The sequence below is a fragment of the Rana temporaria genome, chromosome 8 (genome assembly GCF_905171775.1).
Source record: "Rana temporaria chromosome 8, aRanTem1.1, whole genome shotgun sequence".
Lineage (NCBI taxonomy): Eukaryota > Metazoa > Chordata > Amphibia > Anura > Ranidae > Rana > Rana temporaria.
Window position 1 is genome coordinate 174,340,587 of NC_053496.1, and position 20,557 is coordinate 174,361,143.

The window sequence follows — 20,557 nt, forward strand, 5'->3', positions numbered from 1 at the left end:
GTCTGGCTAGATCATGGCCATCATTGCTGAAGCATGAGGAAACCCAACCCTAAGCAGACAAGGACCAGCATACATAAGCTTTGACCCGACAACCCTAGATGGATTATGACTGCCATCATTGGAGTTACAGCCAACAAAAGCCTGATCAGAGTTGGTCAACCATAGATGAAGCTGTAACCAGGGGAAGTCTAACTAGTTGATAGGCCTGCAAACAGGGCCAGTTAGAGCATGGCCTTCATTGTTGGAGTTACTACCATAACAACCCTGGCCAGATCAGGGGAACCATACTTAGTGCTGTGACTTGGTCAAGTCTGGCTAGATCATGGCCTTCATTGTTGGGGTTGCAAGCAACACAATCCTGGCCAGATCAGGGTCACGATAGTTAAGATCATGACCTCTGGTTATAGCTCTAATATGGCCACCACTTCTGGAGTCACAACTCTATTCAGACCAGTCAGCTGCAGCTTTAGCTGGCGGTAGAGGAAAAGTTCAGACTACGTTTTGCTGTATTTTATTACTTATGGAACATATTTGAACCCCTCTATATCCTATCATAGGAGAGCTCGACATGGACAATAACTGATAAAGAACTCTTTAAAATCTGAACATGGCAATTCTGCGATCCACATTTTCTTCATTCGGAATTTTCCATACACAGGTTTCAAAAGAGAAGAGGAAAGAAGAGGCGACCTCAAGCGTCCCAAGAACCTAAGCAGGAGCCATCAGCATCACAGTGCCTCCATCTCACTTCCTTAGACAAGACAATTCTAGAAGGCACCCAGAAGGTCAATGAGCTGGTGACAGGAGAGTTGAGCGGTGCCGGGAATTCTGGGACATTATCCAGTAACAGACAAGGGATGTGTCTGGATGGTGGCTGTATCATTGTGTGTGTCAGGTTCCTATAAGGTGTCAGGATGTCACTGTCTATTTCTCCATGGAGGAGTGGAAGTATTTAGAAGGATCACTACAAGGACGTCATGATGGAGAATGAGCCGCCCCTCACATCACCGGGTAAGAGGAGACTGTATTGTAAAGGAGAGAGCAGTACGGAGGGTCCACCTAGATCCCCCATCATCTGATAAACACATAGAAACAATGTATTCAGTCAGTGTGTGTGTTTCCTACAGATGGATCCAGTAATGGGAACTCACCAGAGGGATGTCTGCGTCCTGATTCCACACAGGAAGGTCACACCACCCCTTACCCTGATCAGGTAGGTGGACTTGAGGACCACATTAGCAATGAGCAGGTATACATTAGGCTAATATTTATGTTTACATTTCCTAAAATTTTAGACTGAAAACCTGATGGACCTCAATGTTCTGGTGAAGGAGGAATCGGAAGAGGAGGAGATTATAATCCCTGTGGTGGTGAAGGAGGAGGAGGACATTCCTACAGAGAGCAGCACAGGTGAGTAATAAACATAACGTTCAGAGAAGATTCACAGAGTTCTGTCTCTGCAGCACTTCAGCAATGAGGATGCTATGTGCTCAGCAGGCAAGTCCAAGACCTCATCACATCCCCACATGTCCACTACACGTCATTAAATTGTGTGTTGCTAGTCCAGAGATGGAACCACCTTCCCATCTACCACACATATCCACCTTTTATCCTTAAAAGAGAAGAGGTTAGCTTGTGTTACAATCGGCGTAACATATACACAGATCAGCCATAGCATTGAGGCATGGACTTCACTAGACCTCTGAAGGTATGCTAAGGTATCTGGCATCAAGCCGTCAGTAGCAGATTCTTTAAGTAAGTTGCAAGGTGGGGTCTCCATGGATTGGAATTTTTTTTCCAGTACATCCCACAGATGCTCGTGTTCCTCAAACCATTCTTCAAATTCATCAGACCAGGCCATTGCCCCGTGGTCCAGTTCCGATGCTCACGTGCCGAATGTAGGAGCTTTTCTCTGTTGGACAGTATAGCAACCCTGATCGCACTGCGGCTCTGCAGCCCCAATATACAACATGTTCAAGTGCTGCCTAATATATCCCACCCACTTTTAGTGCCATCTAACAAGATAATCAATGTTATTTCTTTTACCTGTCATAATATTATGGCTAATCAGTGTATATAGGTACGACCCTTGAAGGAGCCTTGGACCCTTTTCATTGCCACCAGGCCACAATAGTTTTCACAACTAGTTTTTCCATTATTTTGATACAATGATTACCGCGCTATGGAGACCAAAAATGGTTCCATGACCCCTTTGTGTAAGTAAATGGGTCTATTGCGCTTTTTTTTACCAACTTAACTCGTTTTTTTTCCAAGAGTAACATGCACACTTCCCTTTAAGACTCCTCTCCAAGCAATAGGAAATCCCTTCGGTCCTTCCTCTCTCGCTCCAGGGATATATATGTAAGCGAACCAGAGAAGCAGCCTCCAGTAGTGTTACCCTGCTTAATTAAAGCAATTTTTAAAAATAATAATACACTTACAGTAATGTGTGGCTTGCATAGATACAGAGGAAAATTCACATAGGCATGTGTACGGGACAATCCTGCTTTCCACCGACCAGGAATGAGCTACCGGAAGTGACGTGGGCGGCTCCTCCCAACGTGTTTTGTCCCTGTGACGTCTCCCGGAGCTTATGTATGCTTATATACATATATGCTTCTATTTGTATTTTTTTGGTATTAATCAGGGAGATGTATTGTAGTTCAGCACCTAATACATACATATTCATTAGCAGAAGGCCTCTGGTTTGGCTTAAAATGTGGCTTTTGGCTGTTTCAGAACTTCTGGCCTTTTAACCTTTTTTTAAACAGCCTCAATGGCGGTTTGTTTCTGGCACATTACTGTGGTTATGGTTGAGGTTTAGCTTTTGTTTTGCGCCGTGTTACATATCTCAGGACGTTTTGGCGTGGTGAAGCTAAGCATTGTTTCAGTTGCATGTAAAACATACTACAATGGAATGGTCCTCCTTCAGAGGGAACCTGTCTATGCAGGGTGGAGAAACAGGTGCACCTAATGTGCACCTTCATTTAAACTTAACTGTACTGTTATGTAAATGATGTTGTTTTAGTTTAGCCTCCACTATTCTCCCATAGCTTTCTCTATAATTCAATTTTTATTTTTTTTCCTTGCCTGCAGGCAGAGCAGTACGTAGGAAACCTCGGAAAGGGAGAACTTTTTCATCTCCAGTTTGTAAACGGAACGCTGTCATTCACAAATCTTCAGAAAGTGGACCGGATCACTGTAACCCTGAGGAACCTTGTCCTGGTAAATCAGCGCTGGACGCGTTTTCCTGTTCAGAATGCGGAATGTGTTTTTCAGGATTGTCCGCTCTTATCTCCCACCATGAAACTCACATGGACGAGGGTCCCTTGATATGTTCCAAGTGCGGGAAATGTTTCACAGCAAAAACAGAGCTCGTCTTGACGGACCAGAACCAGTTTTCATGCTCCACCTGTGGCGAAAGCTTGGGGCAAGAATCCAGTCCTGGACAGAAGGCTGCCGTGGAGAAGCCGTATTCTTGTGCGGATTGCGGGAGGTGCTTTGCAAGTCAGGCTTCTCTCGACAGGCATCAGCTGACTCACTCTGGGCAGATGAAATTTGAGTGTGTGGACTGCGGCAAACATTTCCCCTTCCGGTCCAAGCTTTTACAGCACCGCAGGATGCACACCGGAGAAAGACCTTATGTGTGTTTGGAGTGTGGCCAATGTTTTGCCTGGTCCTCCCACCTCCGCGCTCACCAGAGAAACCATGAAGGCGTGACTTTTCCATGCGTCGAGTGTGGGAAGTGTTTTAAGGAAAGGTCACGGCTGCTCGCTCACCAGAAAATTCACGCAGGTGAGGCACCATTTACCTGCTCAGAGTGCGGAAAAGGTTTCATCACAAAGACTGACCTCAGCAGTCACAACAGGGTTCACACAGGGGAGAAGCCATATTCCTGCGTAGAGTGTGGTCAGCGATTCGCCTGGTCGTCGCTGCTCCGTAGTCATCAGAAAATGCACTCGGAGGAGATGCCTTTCTCCTGCACTGAGTGCGGCGAAGGGTTCCTGGACAAGTCCTCGCTGGTGAGACACAGGGCAGCACACACAGGCCAGACACCCTTCACCTGCTCTGACTGTGGTAAGGAGTTCTTGGACAAGTCGTACCTTAACAGACATCGGAGGATACACACGGGGGAAAAGCCTTTCGCCTGCTCGGAGTGCGGGAAAGAGTTCATAGATAGATCAAATTTTATTAGACACAAGCGACTTCATACTGGGGAAAAACCATTTATATGTTTGGAGTGCGGGAAGGCCTTCGCCCAAACCACCCATCTTATCAAACACCAGAAAGTTCACTCCCGTTAACTCACTTTCAGATCATGTGTGTGGGAAAATGTTTGCAGTGGAATAAATATAATGAACTCCAGCTGTGGCCTGGTCTCCAGCTTAATTTTCTTAGTTTTTTTTTCGTTGTGTCTTATTGTTGCTAGTGTACTATTAAGATACGTTTTAACCTGTGGCATTGCTGAACACCCTTGGCCTAGTTAGAATCCCATAGCTAAAAGTAATCAGGTTTTTAGGCGTCATTTTTATAAGAGTCCATAGGCAGGTTTAACAACTTGAAAACCAGGGATGTCCTATTTCTCCATCCCACCCAGAAGGATGTCCTCTTTCTCCATCCCACCCAGGAGGATGTCCTCTTTCTCCATCCCACCCAGGAGGATGTCCTCTTTCTTTATCCCACCCAGGAGGATGTCCTCTTTCTTTATCCCACCCAGAAGAATGTCCTCTTTCTTTATCCCACCCAGAAGAATGTCCTCTTTCTCCATCCCACCCATAAAGTTGTCCTCTTTCTCCATCCCACCCAGAAAGTTGTCCTCTTTCTCCATCCCACCCAGAAGAATGTCCTCTTTCTCCATCCCACCCAGAAAGTTGTCCTCTTTCTCCATCCCACCCAGAAGAATGTCCCTTTTTCTCCATCCCACCCAGAAAGTTGTCCTCTTTCTCCATCCCACTCAGAAGGATGTCATCTTTTCTGGCACTTTTTAAAAACTGGAAATAATGTCATATGATCAATTCCGGTTCGGAGACCTGATCAATGCCGATCCTGGCTTTATTTGGGTGTCTGACTGGCCAGCATACATGCCAGCTGATATCTCAGGTGTCCTGGTGGGACGGTAGAGCCCAAGTAATCCATGGATGGTAGCGGGGGGGGGGGGGGGGGGGGGTCTTGTAATAGCAATCAAGTGGCTAATAAGTGATGCCTGCAGCAAACTAAACAACAGCAGCAGACATCACTCCGGTACAACCACTTTAAGTCAAATGACGTACTAAAGTGGTGGGAACCCACCAAGACTTAGTTTGTATAGACAGTGCTGGGACAAGGTCATCTAGAGCCCAGGACGAACATGCCAAACTGCAACCCTCCAAGATATGTGAGCAAAACTGTTATTCCCCCCCAAAAAAAAAAAAATTGAGCACTAATCTGCACACCTACCCTCTAAGCATAAATTCTCCCTCCTCCTAGTACAAATCCATTTCCCCTGTTGAAATCCACCCCCCCCCCCTCCCAGGCATACAATTTCGTGAAGGATGAGGATGACTTTGAGAGAAGGAATGTGAATGGGCAAGTTCTGAGTGTATGTATATGGTAGGGTAATAAGAGTGTCTGGATGTGTCAGATGGTGAAGACAGCCTTGCCACCTTAAATGGTCCATACGCCCTCCTCATCAGGTTTAAGAGCCTGAATGCCCTTATCATCATGCATGAGACAGAGTGAGAAAGATGTCTGGTGAATCCTAATGAGGGCATACAGGCTCTTGGATTGCATGTGTGTGAATGGGATGAGGAGGGAGTATATTAACTTGGTGAGGAGGATGTACAGACTCTTGGGATAAGGTTCTAGATATACATACTAGACTCCTCCCTTCACGTCTGCAGGTGCCCTCTCTAGGGAAATCAGATTGTAGACACTATCAAAATCCAGCATGCCTGTTAGGGGCTGCAAAGCCAGTCAGGCACACCTGGTAAGTCATATGACCCTGAAACTGTTGTGGCTTGAGTGAGCTATGTGTGATGTGAGGTCCACTGTCTAGCCCACCCTGGAGGATGTCATTTCTCTTTGCCCCACCCAGAAGGATGTCCTCTGTCTCCATCCCACCCAGGGGGATGTCATCTCTTTTTGTCCCACCCAGAATGATGTCCTCTTTCTCCATTCCACACAGAAGGTTGTCCTCTGTCTCCATCCCACCCAGAAGGATGTTCTCTGTCTCATCCCACCCAGAAGGGTGTCCTCTGTCTTCATCCCACCCAGAAAGATTTGCTCTGCCTCTATCCCGCCTAGGAGGATTTTGTCCCTCCCAGAAGAATGTCCTCCGTCTCACCTAGAATGAAGTCCTCTTTCTCCATCTGACCCAAAAGGATGTCCTCTGCCTCCCTTCCACATAGAAGTATGTTCTCTGCCTCTATCCCACTTAGGAGGATGTCAGCTCTTTTTGTCCCATCCAGAATAATGTCCTCTTTCTCCATCCCACGCAGAAGGATGACCCATGTTTCCATCCCACCCAGAAGGATTTCCTCTGCCTCTATATCACCTAGGAGGATGTCGTCCCTCTTTGTCCCACCCAGAATAATGTCCTTTGTCTCCATCTCGCCTAGAATGATGTCCTCTTTCTCCATCCCACCCAAAAGGATGTCCTCTATTTCCATCTTACCCAGAAGGATGTCCTCTGCCTCCCTTCCACACAGAAGGATGTTCTTTGCCTCTATTCCACTTAGGAGGATGTCATTTTTTTTTGTCCTACCCAGAAGAATATCCTCTCTGTCCATCGAACCTAAAAGGATGTCCTCTGTTTCCATCCTACCCAGAAGAATGTCCTCTTTCTATCTATTTGGAACCCATAACCTGGAGAGACACCACCTGCCATTACTGGATTCAAAGACTAGGAGATCTACCCCCATCCACCAGTTAAGGAAATCGTCAAGGCTATATATACTCCTTTCTGAGGTAAGAGTCCAGAGACCATTGAGTGGTAGTCACGAAGATTTCCTATAGATGACACTGTTTTTGACACTACGTTCATCACAGTCACTTCAGCACTTTATTTGTTTACCTATTGTGGATGTTATTTTAGCGCTTTTCTTATCAGAGTATTTTGGACTTTTTATTGCTAATTTGCACAGGCATTTCGACATTTTGTTTATTTTGCACAGTATGATTATTGCTCATTTTGCACAGTAGCTTTTTGCATGTGATCTATTAGTCAGTTTAGCACATACATGTGATTTTTTTTTTACTTTTAGAAAGTTGCGCTGATCACTTTTTTATTCATTACCTCTCTCTATCGCACCCAGAGGGATATCCTCTTCTTCCATCCTACCCAAAAGGATGTCCTCTTTCTCCATCCCTCTCAGAGGAAACGGCTCCTATACTAGACTAGACTTGAAGTAGTGTGACGCCTAGCATAGGAGCCGGCCCAGGAGGCTAGACTTTGACAGCAGGCTGCGTTTTAGATCCAAGCTGTGTCACAGTGGGAGATCCTCTCTCTGTGTGATCCAGCTGGCTCAACCTCCCAATTCCTCCCTGTGCAGTGATAGGCTGCATTGAGAGGCACTGATAAGGCTGCATTGATGGCCACTAATAAGCTGCACTGATGGGCGCTGATATGCTGCACTGATATTTCATGAGATCATTTATGAGGGCGTGTTTAGGGGTGAAATTAGGAGGGAGGTAGAGGTTGGGTGGGGCAACTGGTAGCGAGTAACTCTTAAGGTCTGGCTAGTAACTCAGGGCCAGATTCTCATAGTTTTCCTGTGGCGGTAGCGTAAGCCATTTACACTACGCCGCCCCAACTTACAGGAGCAAGTGCTGTATTCCCCAAACACTTGCTCCGTAGTTTGGGGCGGCGTAGTGTAATTGGCCCGGCGTATCCCCGCGTAATTCCAAGGGAGCGGCTTGTATTTAAATTAAGCGCGCCCCCGTTTCGATTGAACTGCGCATGCGCCGGGCTAAAAATAGCCCAGTGCGCATGCTCCAGTTCTCGGCGGAAAACGTCAATGACGCCGACGTGTGCGTCATTGACGTAAAGTCGTATTCAAGAATGACGTACCCGACGGGAAAAGACGACGCGGACCCGACGCCATACTTAACATGGCATACGTGGGACTGGCGTAAGGTTACCCCTCATATAGCAGGGGTAACCTTACGCAAACGACGTTAGCGACGGTTACGCGACACAATTTCGTTCGGGAATCGGCGTATCAGGCTCATTTGCATAAACAAATTAGACCTGAACGTAAACGCCACCTAGCGGCCGGCGGCGAATTACATTTAGGATCCGACAGTGTAAGTGACTTACACTAGTCGAATCCGGCGTATCTTGTTTTGTGAATACAAAATAATGATACGCCGGCGGGAAATTCGATTTACGCCGGTGTATCAGTAGATACACCGGCGTAACTTGTTTGAGAATATGGCCCTCAGGACTGACATTTTGAGCCCTGCTTTACACCGTCTGGATAGGGCAGCATCTTACAATTAGACGACTCTGGAGTAAAACAAAATGTTTATCACATAACTTCTCACTTCCAAACATATGAAAACCCTGCCCTATGCATGCTGTGAGTTCAAGGAAAATGCAATTGAAACTCTTATGTCCTCCTTTTTAGGAGTCTTCAAATTCACAGTTAGGACCTGCAGTACACGGAGTGCCTTGTCGTTGGCCTGCAGCTTATTCAGGTATTTGCAAATACATGCAAATAAACCTCTGTTTTTAATTACATACAGTTAGACAGATTCATTTGGTTTAGTGCTTTTTTTGGTTGGTAACTTTGAGCCTGGCTATTATGGAATTTTTTTTTACCTTCCATATATATATATATATATATATATATATATATATATATTTTTTTTATCGCATACTGCTTAAAACGCATCTCATTTAAAGTCCCAACCCTCACCTCCTTTTTATCCTTTTGTCTCCTTCATGCCAAAAAATTGATTGTCTTTCTTGCATTGGAAAAATCTGGACATACCATCTCGAAAAGGTTACCAAAATAATGCTCTCTCATCGTATAAATTGTTATATGAAGCAAATGATAAAAAAAAAAGAAATTTACTCCACATGTATCAATATACATGGGAATAATATATCATAGGGTCAAATTCAAAAGAAGCAAAAAAACTGATTTGCATTAACATCTCTTTATTATAAATATGTCAGGTCAAGCATTGGTATCTGTTTAATGCTACTTCTATTTACTAGAACTCAATATATTTCCATGTAGTGCATGATATGCACAGGATTACATGTAACATTCCTTCCCTATAAATAAAAAACTAAAATGCACTTTAAACCTGAAACGTCTGCTACACTTGGAACATGAGAAAGGCTTCCTGGAGCGAATGTTCAATGTTTGGAGAGCTGGCCCTTACCTCCAAAGCGTCTGAAGGAAGTCCGTAGACTGCCATTGTCAGCTTCACATTCTATTGGCTGATACACCAATCTGGTGGTCCCCATGCTTTTTAAATCACTTACCTCGAACCCGTATGCAGAAACCGAAACCAGAACACTTGATTAGAACAATTGCTCCAGGTCAAGGAATCGGAAATGCATAAGCCAGAGGTTCACCACGGTTTCTGGACAACTAGCGTTTTCAGGAATGGCACTCTAAAGCCTCGTACACAGGATCAGATTGTTGGCAGGGATTGTCTGTTGACAGACTGTTGGCCTAAAATCTGACCATTAGTACGCTCCTTCAGACAATTGTTGTCCAACAAAAGTCACACAAAAGTTGAAAGTACAAACACGCATTCTCGGAATCAATGCTCACCAAACACGAAATTAGCAGAAGGAGCCCAAAGGGTGGCGCTCAAGAGCTGAAATTCCTCGTAGTACGTCACTACGTTCGTGTTTTGTTGGCTGACAACTGTGTGCTGTTAGTATGCAAGACAAGCCAGGCACACGCCCTTTTGACAAAAATCTGATCTTGTGTACCAGACTTCGAAAATTCCTTTATTTCCTACACAAGTTTATAAAAAAATAACCAACAAAAATGTATGGGAACAAACAGTTATAAATGAAACCTTGCGTTAAAAAAAAAAAATTGGTACAAAAAGTCTTGAATTTAAAGCATTTGAGTGTAAGTCAAAAAGTACAGAAGACAACAACCAAGCAGCAGGCAGTTTACTACAAGTGCTGGGTTGTGGTAAGGACAACTCATGAGATGTTTTAGATAGATTTGTCAGTCCATTCAATCCAACGAGAACCTCTCTGGAATTTATCTTGGTAGATGTTTGTCAACTAACACTTCTGGCTCTCCATTCAAGAAGATGGCTGCTCCGCTGTGCGAACACAAGACCTGACTTCCAGGCCCTATCCCGCACTCTGCACAGGAATACGCTGTCTCTGCCCTGTGAGTGTTCTGATGGGAAATTAGATTGTCCTTCCTGCTAAAACATTTCCCGCACTCGGGGCAGGAGAAGGGTTTTTCTCCAGTGTGGAGCTTCAGGTGGCCTCTGAGGCCTCCTCTATGTGAGAAACGTTTGCCGCACTGGAAGCACAGAAAGGGCTTCTCACCGGTGTGGACTCTTTGGTGTCTGACAAGGTCCGATTTTCTTATGAAGGATTTCTGGCATTCCGAGCAAGAGAAGATGACCTCACCAGTGTGGCCTCTCTGGTGTAGAAGGAGTTCTGTCTTTGTTTTGAAGGATTTTTCACATTCTGAACATGGAAAGATCTCCTCGCGGACGTGAGCTCTCCGATGTACGTAAAGTTCGGACTTGGTTTGAAAAGATTTGCCGCACTCCAGACATGTCAAGGAGCTTTCATCTACGTGAAGTTTTTGATGTTCGGCAAGAGTGGATTTCTGAGTGAAGCGTTTGCCGCAGTCTAGGCACGAGATCGGAAGTTCATCCACATGGCTTCGCTGGTGGTTGACAAATGTGCGTTTACGGATAAAACCCTGCCCGCACTCTGTACACGTGTATAGCATTTTTCCCGTGTGGGTTCGCTGGTGTAGGAGGAGCGTATGCTTCCATGTAAAACCTTTCCCACACACCGTACATATGTATGGAATTTTTTCTGTGTGGGTTTTCTGGTGGACGGTGAGATCATACTTCTGCATAAAACTTTCTCCACACTCTGGACACGAGAAAGGAGTTTCACCCGTGTGAACCCTAAAATGCTCAGTCAACTGCGACTTCCTTTTAAAGCGCTTCCCGCATTCCGAGCATGGAAAAGGTTTCTCACCGGTGTGGTTTAGTAGATGGCGGGCAAGGTTTGCATTGTCTGCACAAGATTTCCCGCATACCGAACAAGAAAAGGTCTTCACTCCAGCATGAAGTCTTTGATGTCTAAAGAGATTTGAGCTGGACTTGAAACTGATCCCGCACTCCGGGCATGAGAATGGACGTTCCCCAGTGTGCACTCTTAGATGCTTGTCAAGAAATGATTTTGCTGAAAAACATTTTTCACAGTGAGGACATGGAAATATCTTCCCACCTTTATGGGTGGCAGAGTCTGAATTATCAAAGGAAGGTGGATTTGATTGGCCTTCGTTCTGAAATCCTAGTTGGATATCTGATGGAACAGTATGAGACTTATCAGAAGATACCCCAGGATTAGCGAGATCCGTTAACTTCTCTGCATTGGAACTTTCAGGGTTAGGATCAGGCAAAGATGGTTCCACGTCACTCGGAGAGGAAATAAAATGCTGTTGAAAAGTATTCCACACATTTGGCCCATCTGTTAAGAGAAAATGATTCAGTTAATATGAGAAGTTAACATGTTTTGAGGTCATGTGTACTGTATGTTTGTTTAGTGGTCAACAGTCTCTCTCTGCCATGGAATTGGGTGTGACTAACACTAACACACACTAATAAATACAACTAAACTAACTATGGATCGCTTGGTCTTGGTGTACATACTCTGGCAAAATTGCTATGTTGTGCACATTACCATGACATTATTGAGAAACGAAGATGAAACTTTGATATGGTGTACAGCAGGGAGGCCCAACCTTTGGAAGAGCTTTGTTCCGCCCAACAAAAAAAAACAGTATGTGTAGCTGCTGGCTTTTAATAAATGGACACTTACCTGTCCTGGAGTCCAGTGATGTCGGCACCCACAGCTGATGTTTCCATCAGCTGTCGGGTGCTGCCGCCGCCATTGCGGGTAAGGATAGCCTTTCGGCTTCATGCCGGAAACTCTACTGCACATGAGCGAGGCCCGCTCCTCTCTCCTACTGGCCCGGCGACTGGGGGAAGGAGGAGGAAGGAGCCCCGCGCTGACGTCACGGTCCGCGGCCCAGACTCCCGGAAGTGGGAAAGGCAATTGTAGCACCGAAGAGGGGGGAGGGAATCCGATGAGCGGGAGTTCCACTTTTGGGTGGAACTCTGCTTTAAGTGACTTGGTAACCGGTCGCTGGCCACAATGAGTGAAGCGGGTGGAATGACAGGTCTGTGTCCACCCCGCATATGGAGAGCAGACACGGATATTGTCCCTTCTACTCTATGAGCCTTTTGATCGATCCAATCTGCCCAGGCGGAAGGGGATGGATCCCCTTATGTTTTTTTTAGCGGATCGGATTGGAGGTACATCTGTGGATCAGTTTAAAAGCACCTCAGTAACCACTGCAGAACAGAAATGCCCATATATACACTGTGATTTTAGTAATAAACTTACCTTTAATAACAGTATTCTATTCAGGTATCACCGGCTGTTGCTGTCCCAGGCAGAGTGCATTTGGTATCACTCCACCTGTGACAGGAGTCAGCACTTTACAGGAAGCATTGGCTTATGTTGCTCTGCAACCGATTTCTTTCTCTACCGTCGGCTTCAATAACAACACTGATGCTCTGTGAGGACGGATCTGCAATCCACCATCCAGGCTTGCCAATAAGCCATCCCAGAGCAGGAGGTCGTGGCCACATCGGAGGGCTCCGTGAACCACAATTGGCCAGTGGTTGGGCACCCCTGGTGTACAGTATCTCCACCCAGGGCTGGAGCAAGGAGGGGCAGCTTCCCTGTGCTCAGTGTTTTCATGTGTGTGTAGGGGTTCTGCGTGGTGTGTGTACATATGTGGGTGGGTTTGAGCATCTGTGTACAGTACATGTGTATTTGTGTTGTCGAAAAGCCCGATAGAGAGTACTGCTGTATCATGAATAAAGGAGGTGGAATGACGCATATGAGGTGCTGTATGCACTGTGTGTATACTCCTGACCCCAACACTGTACACGTATACTTTATACACTCCCAACTCCTGCACATTTTATGTTACAATTTCCTGACCCCTGCATGCTGTTCACTGGGCTATACATACTTTTACTCCTGACCCTTGCACGCTGTACAATCTATACTCCTGCCCTCTCTCTACGTTATAGATTGCACTCCGAATTTTTCCACAACCCTTCCCCCTAAATTCTGTATATTAAAAACTCCTGACACACTGTGTACTTAACACACTCTGAGTCCTGACCCCTACATGCAGTATGTTACATACACCTGACCCCTGCACTGTTATTCACAGTAATGAGCAAGGACCAAACAGCACAGCATGAAGACCATCAGAGGCTGACAAAACACAACAGGGAGGTCCCACTATGGCACTGGGCATTTCCAGATTCACATCAAACCTGATTGGTAGGCCTGGAACTGCGTAGCGATGCCGATACAAGGGTGGCAGTGATGGACGTTTGAGATCTTTGCTTGGGCACTGGATGACCTTCTCTTTCCACTGTCTTCACCTCATTTGTTGGGAACATGACTTTATAATGAGAAATCGAGATGGATCTTTCATATGGTGTACAGTATCTCCTCCTCATTTGTTGGGAACATGACGTTATGCTGAGGAATGGAGATGGACCTTTCGTATGGTGTACAGTATCTCCTCCTAATTTGTTGGGAATGCAACGTTATATTGAGGAATGGAGATGGGCCTTTCATATGGCCTTCTCCATGTCTGTCTGTCCACCTGCAAGGTGATTAATGAGGCCAGTCTCTGGGTGGAGACCAAACCTGATTTAAGCCAGCCAAGCCTGCAATCTCAGTATCCCCTCCTCATTTGTTGGGAACATGACATTATATTGAGGAATGGAGATGGATCTTTCATATGGTGTACAGTATCTCCTCCTCATTTGTTGGGAACATGACATTATATTGAGGAATGGAGATGGACCTTTCACATGGTGTACAGTATCTCCTCCTCATTTGTTGGGAACATGACGTTATATTGAGGAATGGAGAAGGACTTTTGATATGTTGTACATATGTACATATGTCCATCTCATCACCCACAAGTACATTTCCCTTCACTGGCCATTCATTTATCTACCGATACCAACAGGAGGACTAGTCTCCTGGGAGTTTGATGTGAAGGGTTTTCTAAATAAGGCATTTTAAAGTCGCTATTCAGCATGCAGAATAATTTTACAACAGCATAGAAACACTTAGAAAGAGAGAGGCATATATGCTTGGCAATAGCACTAGTAAACATTCAATAATCACCTGTGTTGCTCTCTGGAGGTATAGCATTCTCCACACAGGGCTGATCACCCATCTCATATGTCTCTTCTTCTTTGATTTCAACTTTGATATAAATCTGGTCATCGTCCTAAAATACACAAAATCAACACAATATTAGAAACTGAATGAAGAGTATAAGTATACAAGGTGTTACCCTCATCTCCATCTACCTGATCAGGGATGGTGTGATCTTCCTGTGTGGAGTCCCGGGAATACAGAGGAGGGGGACATCTCTCTGGTGGGTTCCCATTACTGGATCCATCTGTAGGAAACACACACACTGACTGAATACATTGATTCTATGTGTTTATCAGATGATGGGGGATCTAGGTGGACCCTCCGTACTGCTCTCTCCTTTACAATAAAGTCTCCTCTTACCCGGTGATGTGAGGGGCGGCTGATTCTCCATCATGACGTACTTCTAGAACTAATTCTTATTATGTGAAGGTCTACAGATCCTCTGTTATCAATAATAAAACAGTTTCTATATTTAGTGCTTAATACTCACCTGTGATTATATTTAGGGATTCCTCCCATTTAATGTTTGCCGTCATCCCAAACTCTTCTGTAGACTGTTTATAATCCATCACACACACCTCCTCTTCTTCCTCTTTAACCTCAACTTTCACATACATCTGTTCCTCATGCTAGACCAACAAAAAGATGGAAAATAAAACCATGAAAATCTCATCACCAATAGCCTGAGACTACATAAAAGAGTATACCGGTAATCTCATACAGTCTGGAGACACTTTGTTCTACACATCTACCTGAGGGATGGTGTGATCTTCCTGTGTGGAATCCCGGGAATACAGAGGACGGGGACATCTCTCTGGTGGGTTCCCATTACTGGATCCATCTGTAGGAAACACACACACTGACTGAATACATTGTTTCTATGTGTTTATCAGATGATGGGGGATCTAGGTGGAGCCTCCGTACTGTTCTCTCCTTTACAATAAAGTCTCCTCTTACCCGGTGATGTGAGGGGCGGCTGATTCTCCATCATGACGTCCTTGTAGAGATCCTTGTGTCCTTCTAAATACTCCCACTCCTCCATGGAGAAATAGACAGTGACATCCTGACACCTTATAGGAACCTGACACACACAATGATACAGTCACCATCCAGACACACCCCTTGTCTGTTACTGGATAATTTCCCAGAATTCCCGGCACTGCTCACCTCTCCTGATAGCAGTTCATTGATCTTCGGAGTGACTTCTAGAATCTTCTTGTCCTTGTTTCTCTGGGTTGGAGGGGTAGATGAAGGCACCTTGATGGTGACACCAGCACTGGTCTTACCGGAAGGAAAACTCTAGAAGGCACCGGGAGACGGCTGTAGAGTAGTAGGAATTATCTCCGCACACAGCACAGGATGGGTGATGGGATCTCCGGGATACAAATTAGCAACTTTTGTCCTCTGTGTGTGCAGCCATTACCCCTCCTCTACAAACACCCCGCCCACTCCTGCCATGTGACTTCCAGTTTCCTCCCCTCGCAGCAGACACATGACCATGGAACACCAACAGACTTGCTTGTGGGCATTGCCAGTATCCAACATGGCTTCAGGGGAATCAGCTACACAAACACATGTGACATGTCATGTGATCGTCCTCCATGTTGTTGTGGCCAATGTCTGCTCAGAGGTGGAACGCACAGGATGCAAAGTGTCCAAGAACCCCAACAGGAAGTACTCATTAACCCCTCACCGTCCAAAGTCTGAGCGTATACAGGAAGTGCTCATTAACCCCTCACCGTCCAAAGTCTAAGAGTTTACAGGAAGTGCACATTAACCCCTCACCGTCCAAAGTCAGAGTATACAGGAAGTGCTCATTAACCTCTCACCGTCCAAAGTCTGAGAGTATACAGGAAGTGCTCATTAACCCCTCACCGTCCAAAGTCTAAGAGTTTACAGGAAGTGCACATTAACCCCTCACCGTCCAAAGTCAGAGTATACAGGAAGTGCTCATTAACCTCTCACCGTCCAAAGTCTGAGTGTATACAGGAAGTGCTCATTAACCCCTCACCATCCAAAGTGAGCTTATACAGGAAGTGCTCATTAACCCCTCACCGTCCAAAGTCTGAGAGTATACAGGAAGTGCTCATTAACCCCTCACCGTCCAAAGTCTAAGAGTTTACAGGAAGTGCACATTAACCCCTCACCGTCCAAAGTCAGAGTATACAGGAAGTGCTCATTAACCTCTCACCGTCCAAAGTCTGAGTGTATACAGGAAGTGCTCATTAACCCCTCACCATCCAAAGTGAGCTTATACAGGAAGTGCTCATTAACCCCTCACCGTCCAAAGTCTGAGAGTATACAGGAAGTGCTCATTAACCCCTCACTGTCCAAAGTCTGAGCGTATACAGGAAGTGCTCATTAACCCCTCACCGTCCAAAGTCTGAGGGTATACAGGATGTGCTCATTAACTCCTCAATGTCCAAAGTCTGAGAGTATACAGGATGTGCTCATTAACTCCTCAATGTCCAAAGTCTGAGAGTATACAGGAAGTGCTCATTAACCCCTCACCGTCCAAAGTCTGAGAGTATACAGGAAGTGCTCATTAACCCCTCACCGTCCAAAGTCTGAGGGTATACAGGAAGTTCTCATTAACCCCTCACCGTCCAAAGTCTGAGAGTATACAGGAAGTGCTCATTAACCCCTCACCGTCCAAAGTCTGAATGTATACAGGAAGTGCTCATTAACCCCTCACCGTCCAAAGTCTGAGGGTATACAGGAAGTGCTCATTAACCCCTCACCGTCCAAAGTCTGAGAGTATACAGGAAGTGTTCATTAACCCCTCACCGTCCAAAGTCAGGGTATACAGGAAGTGCTCATTAACCCCTCACCATCCAAAGTCTGAGAGTATACAAGAAGTGCTCATTAACCCCTCACCGTCCAAAGTCTGAGAGTTTACAGGAAGTGCTCATTAACCCTCACCGTCCAAAGTCTGAGAGTATACAGGAAGTACTCATTAACCCCTCACCGTCCAAAGTTTGAGTGTATACAGGAAGTGCTCATTAACCCCTCACCGTCCAAAGTCTGAGCGTATACAGGAAGTGCTCATTAACCCCTCACCGTCCAAAGTCTGAGAGTATACAGGAAGTGCTCATTAACCCCTTACCATCCAAAGTCTATGAATATGCAGGAAGTGCTCTTTAACCCCTCACCGTCCAAAGTCTGAGAGTATACAGGAAGTGCTCATTAACCCCTCACCGTCCGAAGTCTGAGAGTATACAGGAAGTGCTCATTAACCCCTCACTGTCCAAAGTCTGAGCGTATACAGGAAGTGCTCATTAACCCCTTACCATACAAAGTCTATGAATATGCAGGAAGTGCTCTTTAACCCCCTCACTGTCCAAAGTCTGAGAGTATACAGGAAGTGCTCAGTAACACTTCACTGCCCAGAGTGTGTATTAAGTTAATACACACTCTGGGCAGTGAAGTGTTACTGAGCACTTCCTGTATACTCTCAGACTTAAGCCTTACTGTCCTCCTTCCAATTCAATATACATCATCCCTTTGCTACGCTTTTCAATGTACATCAACCCTTCACAGTCTCCTCTCATTCAGTGTTTTTTAGCTCTTTATTGTACCACTTGAATTCACTTCCCATTAATTAATTCTGCCCCTTTTCACTTAATGTATATGAACCCTTTATAAATCCCTGCAATTTCCTGTTCATTAACCCTTTACCTTATTAATAGAGATACGTGTGATGTCATGTGACCTCCCAGAATCCTCCTCACCTCTCTGGTCATGTCTGAGTTTTATTAATAGAGATAAGAGTGATGTCATGTGACCTCCCAGAATCCTCCTCACCTCTCCGGTCAGGTCTGTGTTTTATTAATAGAGATAAGAGTGATGTCATGTGACCTCCCAGAATCCTCCTCACCTCTCCGGTCTGTGTTTTATTAATAGAGATAAGAGTGATGACATGTGACCTCCCAGAATCCTCCTCACCTCTGCTGAATATAATCAGGGCTTTGGATGTTAAGGGCTGCATCATTTTTTTGGGCCAGTGACTGATTAGTTTTAGGTTCCTTTTACACAGACTGATCCCCTGCCGATCGGAGCAGAACAGGATGGATGTCACATCCGCGTCCACTCAGTTTATGCAGAGAGGACAGACAGACCCCGTTCTGCTCTGTGGCCAGACGGGTAGGGTGACCACATTTCCAAACTGCCATTCAGGGACACACCCCCTCTCAACTTCCCCAAAAAAAGATGAGGGGGGGTAATGTACTCTCGGGGTTAATGGGCAATTTGGCGGCAGGTAATTTGTCAGGTAAATGTGCCACTTGCCACCCATAGCCTGCCACCAGATGCAGTGCTGCTGTCACTCCCTCTGCATGAGCCATGTGCGTAGAAGGACAGGAGTGGCGTCACTATCTGGTGAGTGAAGATCACACCAGTCCCTGGTGCTTGCCGAAGAAGGAGGAGGTGCAGAGGTGGGTGGGGACAGCAGTGCTGCACTAGGCGCAGGCCTCGCTCCCAGTCTCACTGTCTGAGAGTAAATTGTCACTGGTTGCAAGATGCCAGGCAGCGCTGGCCCTAGCAACCCATTTCCAGAAATGTAGTTATTAGTTAGTAGGGGGTGGCTGTGTCCTCTCTTTCATTCCGGGACATTGTATTGTTCCGTAATGAAGGTGCCCAGGACCCGGGACAGACATGTCAATTGCGGATCAGTTCAGAGCAATCTGGGACACGTGGGAACCCTACAGTTGGGTGTAAACAGACTCCTCTGTCCACTTACATCTGGCTACCTCTGATTAGTTCCACAAAGACGCTGTCCTCTTGCGTTTATTTTTTTTTTCGTGGGCCTGGTGGTACAAGTCCGTCTACACCTGCCTATCCATTGGAATGCATTGACCTTCTGACCAGGTCCACCTGAAAAAAAGATGTAGGGTAAGGATAGCAATCCTGGAGTCTTCAGCCATATTTCTGTCTTTGTAGGATCAGTGTCTGTCAGTGCAACCAAACACTGTTTTGGCCTACAGCATCCACCAGCTCTGTTCTTTCTGTTGCCAACTGCTGAGATGGGAGGGGAGGGGAGGCAGAGACGGGCCTCTGTGTGGCTGCACAGAAAAGTACAGGATCTGGTGCTATCACACATTTGTTGTCGGAAAATCCGATCGCGTGTACGGGCCTTAAGAAGATAGGTGGTGAGGCCTCTACACTTGGCCTGAGGTTTGGGACACGTCCATGTAGATAAGATGCGTTTAGGCAGCTCATATTTTTTTACCTGTTTATAGAAAAATCTTCTCATAGACTTTTTAAAGCACGTTGGAAGTTTTTATTGTGTAAAAGTACTCATTGTTAACAATCCTTTATTATGACCACTTGGGTGAACTTACATGACCCAAGAGCCAAGAGACTGGATCGTGCGTAAGGTGGCCCTTATTGAGGTCAGAGCTGTGGACTTCACACACCTGCATTACTAACCTGGGAATGGTATCAAGACTATTAAGGGGCCCCATGCTCTCTACTCTCCATCCTCAAGGCAATCCAGTCTTTATAGTAATCCTCTAGATCAGGGGTCTCCAAACTTTCTAAACAAAGGGCCAGTTTACTCTCCTTCACACTTAAGGGGGGTCAGACTGTGGCCAATGGTTGTAAAAAAAATCCTGGTGTCAATAACAATGCCACATCAATGGTGTCAGTGGGCTAGAATAGTGCCCTATCATTAATGCTAGTGGATAGAATAGTGTCCCATCATTGGTGTCAGTGGGAGGAATAGTGCTTCATCATTGGTGTGAGAGGGAGGAATAGTTCCCCATCATTGGTGTGTGTGGAAGGAATGGTGTCCCATCATTGGTGTCAGTGGGGGGAAGTGGGTCCCATCATTGGTGTCAGTGGGAGGAATAGTGTCCCATCATTGGTGTGTGTGGGAGGAATAGTGCCCCATCATTGGTGTCAGTGAGGGGAATAGTGTCCCATCATTGATGTCAGTGGGAGGAATAGTGTCCCATCATTGGTGTGAGTGGGAGGAATAGTGTCCCATCATTGGTGTGAGTGGGAGGAATAGTGTCCCATCATTGGTGTGAGTGGGAGGAATAGTGACCCATCATTGGTGTGAGTGGGAGAAATAGTGAC

The 20,557-nt window shown here is 45.8% G+C and overlaps 2 protein-coding genes and 1 long non-coding RNA gene across 3 annotated transcripts; 1 reads left to right on the top strand and 2 right to left on the bottom strand.

The window, feature by feature from the left end:
* Nucleotides 1-976: 976 nt before the first annotated feature.
* On the top strand, nt 977-4,389 carry LOC120909453 (gastrula zinc finger protein XlCGF57.1-like). Its single transcript, XM_040321229.1, has 4 exons — nt 977-1,011; nt 1,128-1,213; nt 1,296-1,410; nt 3,097-4,389. The coding sequence occupies exons 1-4, from the start codon at nt 978-980 to the stop codon at nt 4,302-4,304; spliced, it is 1,443 nt and encodes a 480-aa protein (XP_040177163.1). The 5' UTR covers nt 977; the 3' UTR covers nt 4,305-4,389.
* Nucleotides 4,390-9,776: 5,387 nt separating this feature from the next.
* Nucleotides 9,777-14,666, bottom strand: LOC120909454 (gastrula zinc finger protein XlCGF26.1-like). The gene is made up of 3 exons (XM_040321230.1): nt 14,632-14,666; nt 14,444-14,549; nt 9,777-11,683 (listed from the first exon to the last, which is right to left on the bottom strand). Exons 2-3 carry the CDS (start codon nt 14,493-14,495, stop codon nt 10,218-10,220), a joined length of 1,518 nt encoding a protein of 505 aa, XP_040177164.1. The 5' UTR covers nt 14,496-14,549; nt 14,632-14,666; the 3' UTR covers nt 9,777-10,217.
* An 18-nt stretch (nt 14,667-14,684) lies between these two features.
* LOC120909455 lies at nt 14,685-15,272 on the bottom strand. The gene is made up of 3 exons (XR_005741269.1): nt 15,232-15,272; nt 14,970-15,108; nt 14,685-14,723 (listed from the first exon to the last, which is right to left on the bottom strand). It is a non-coding gene; the product is annotated as an uncharacterized LOC120909455 (long non-coding RNA).
* Between the last annotated feature and the right edge of the window lie 5,285 nt (nt 15,273-20,557).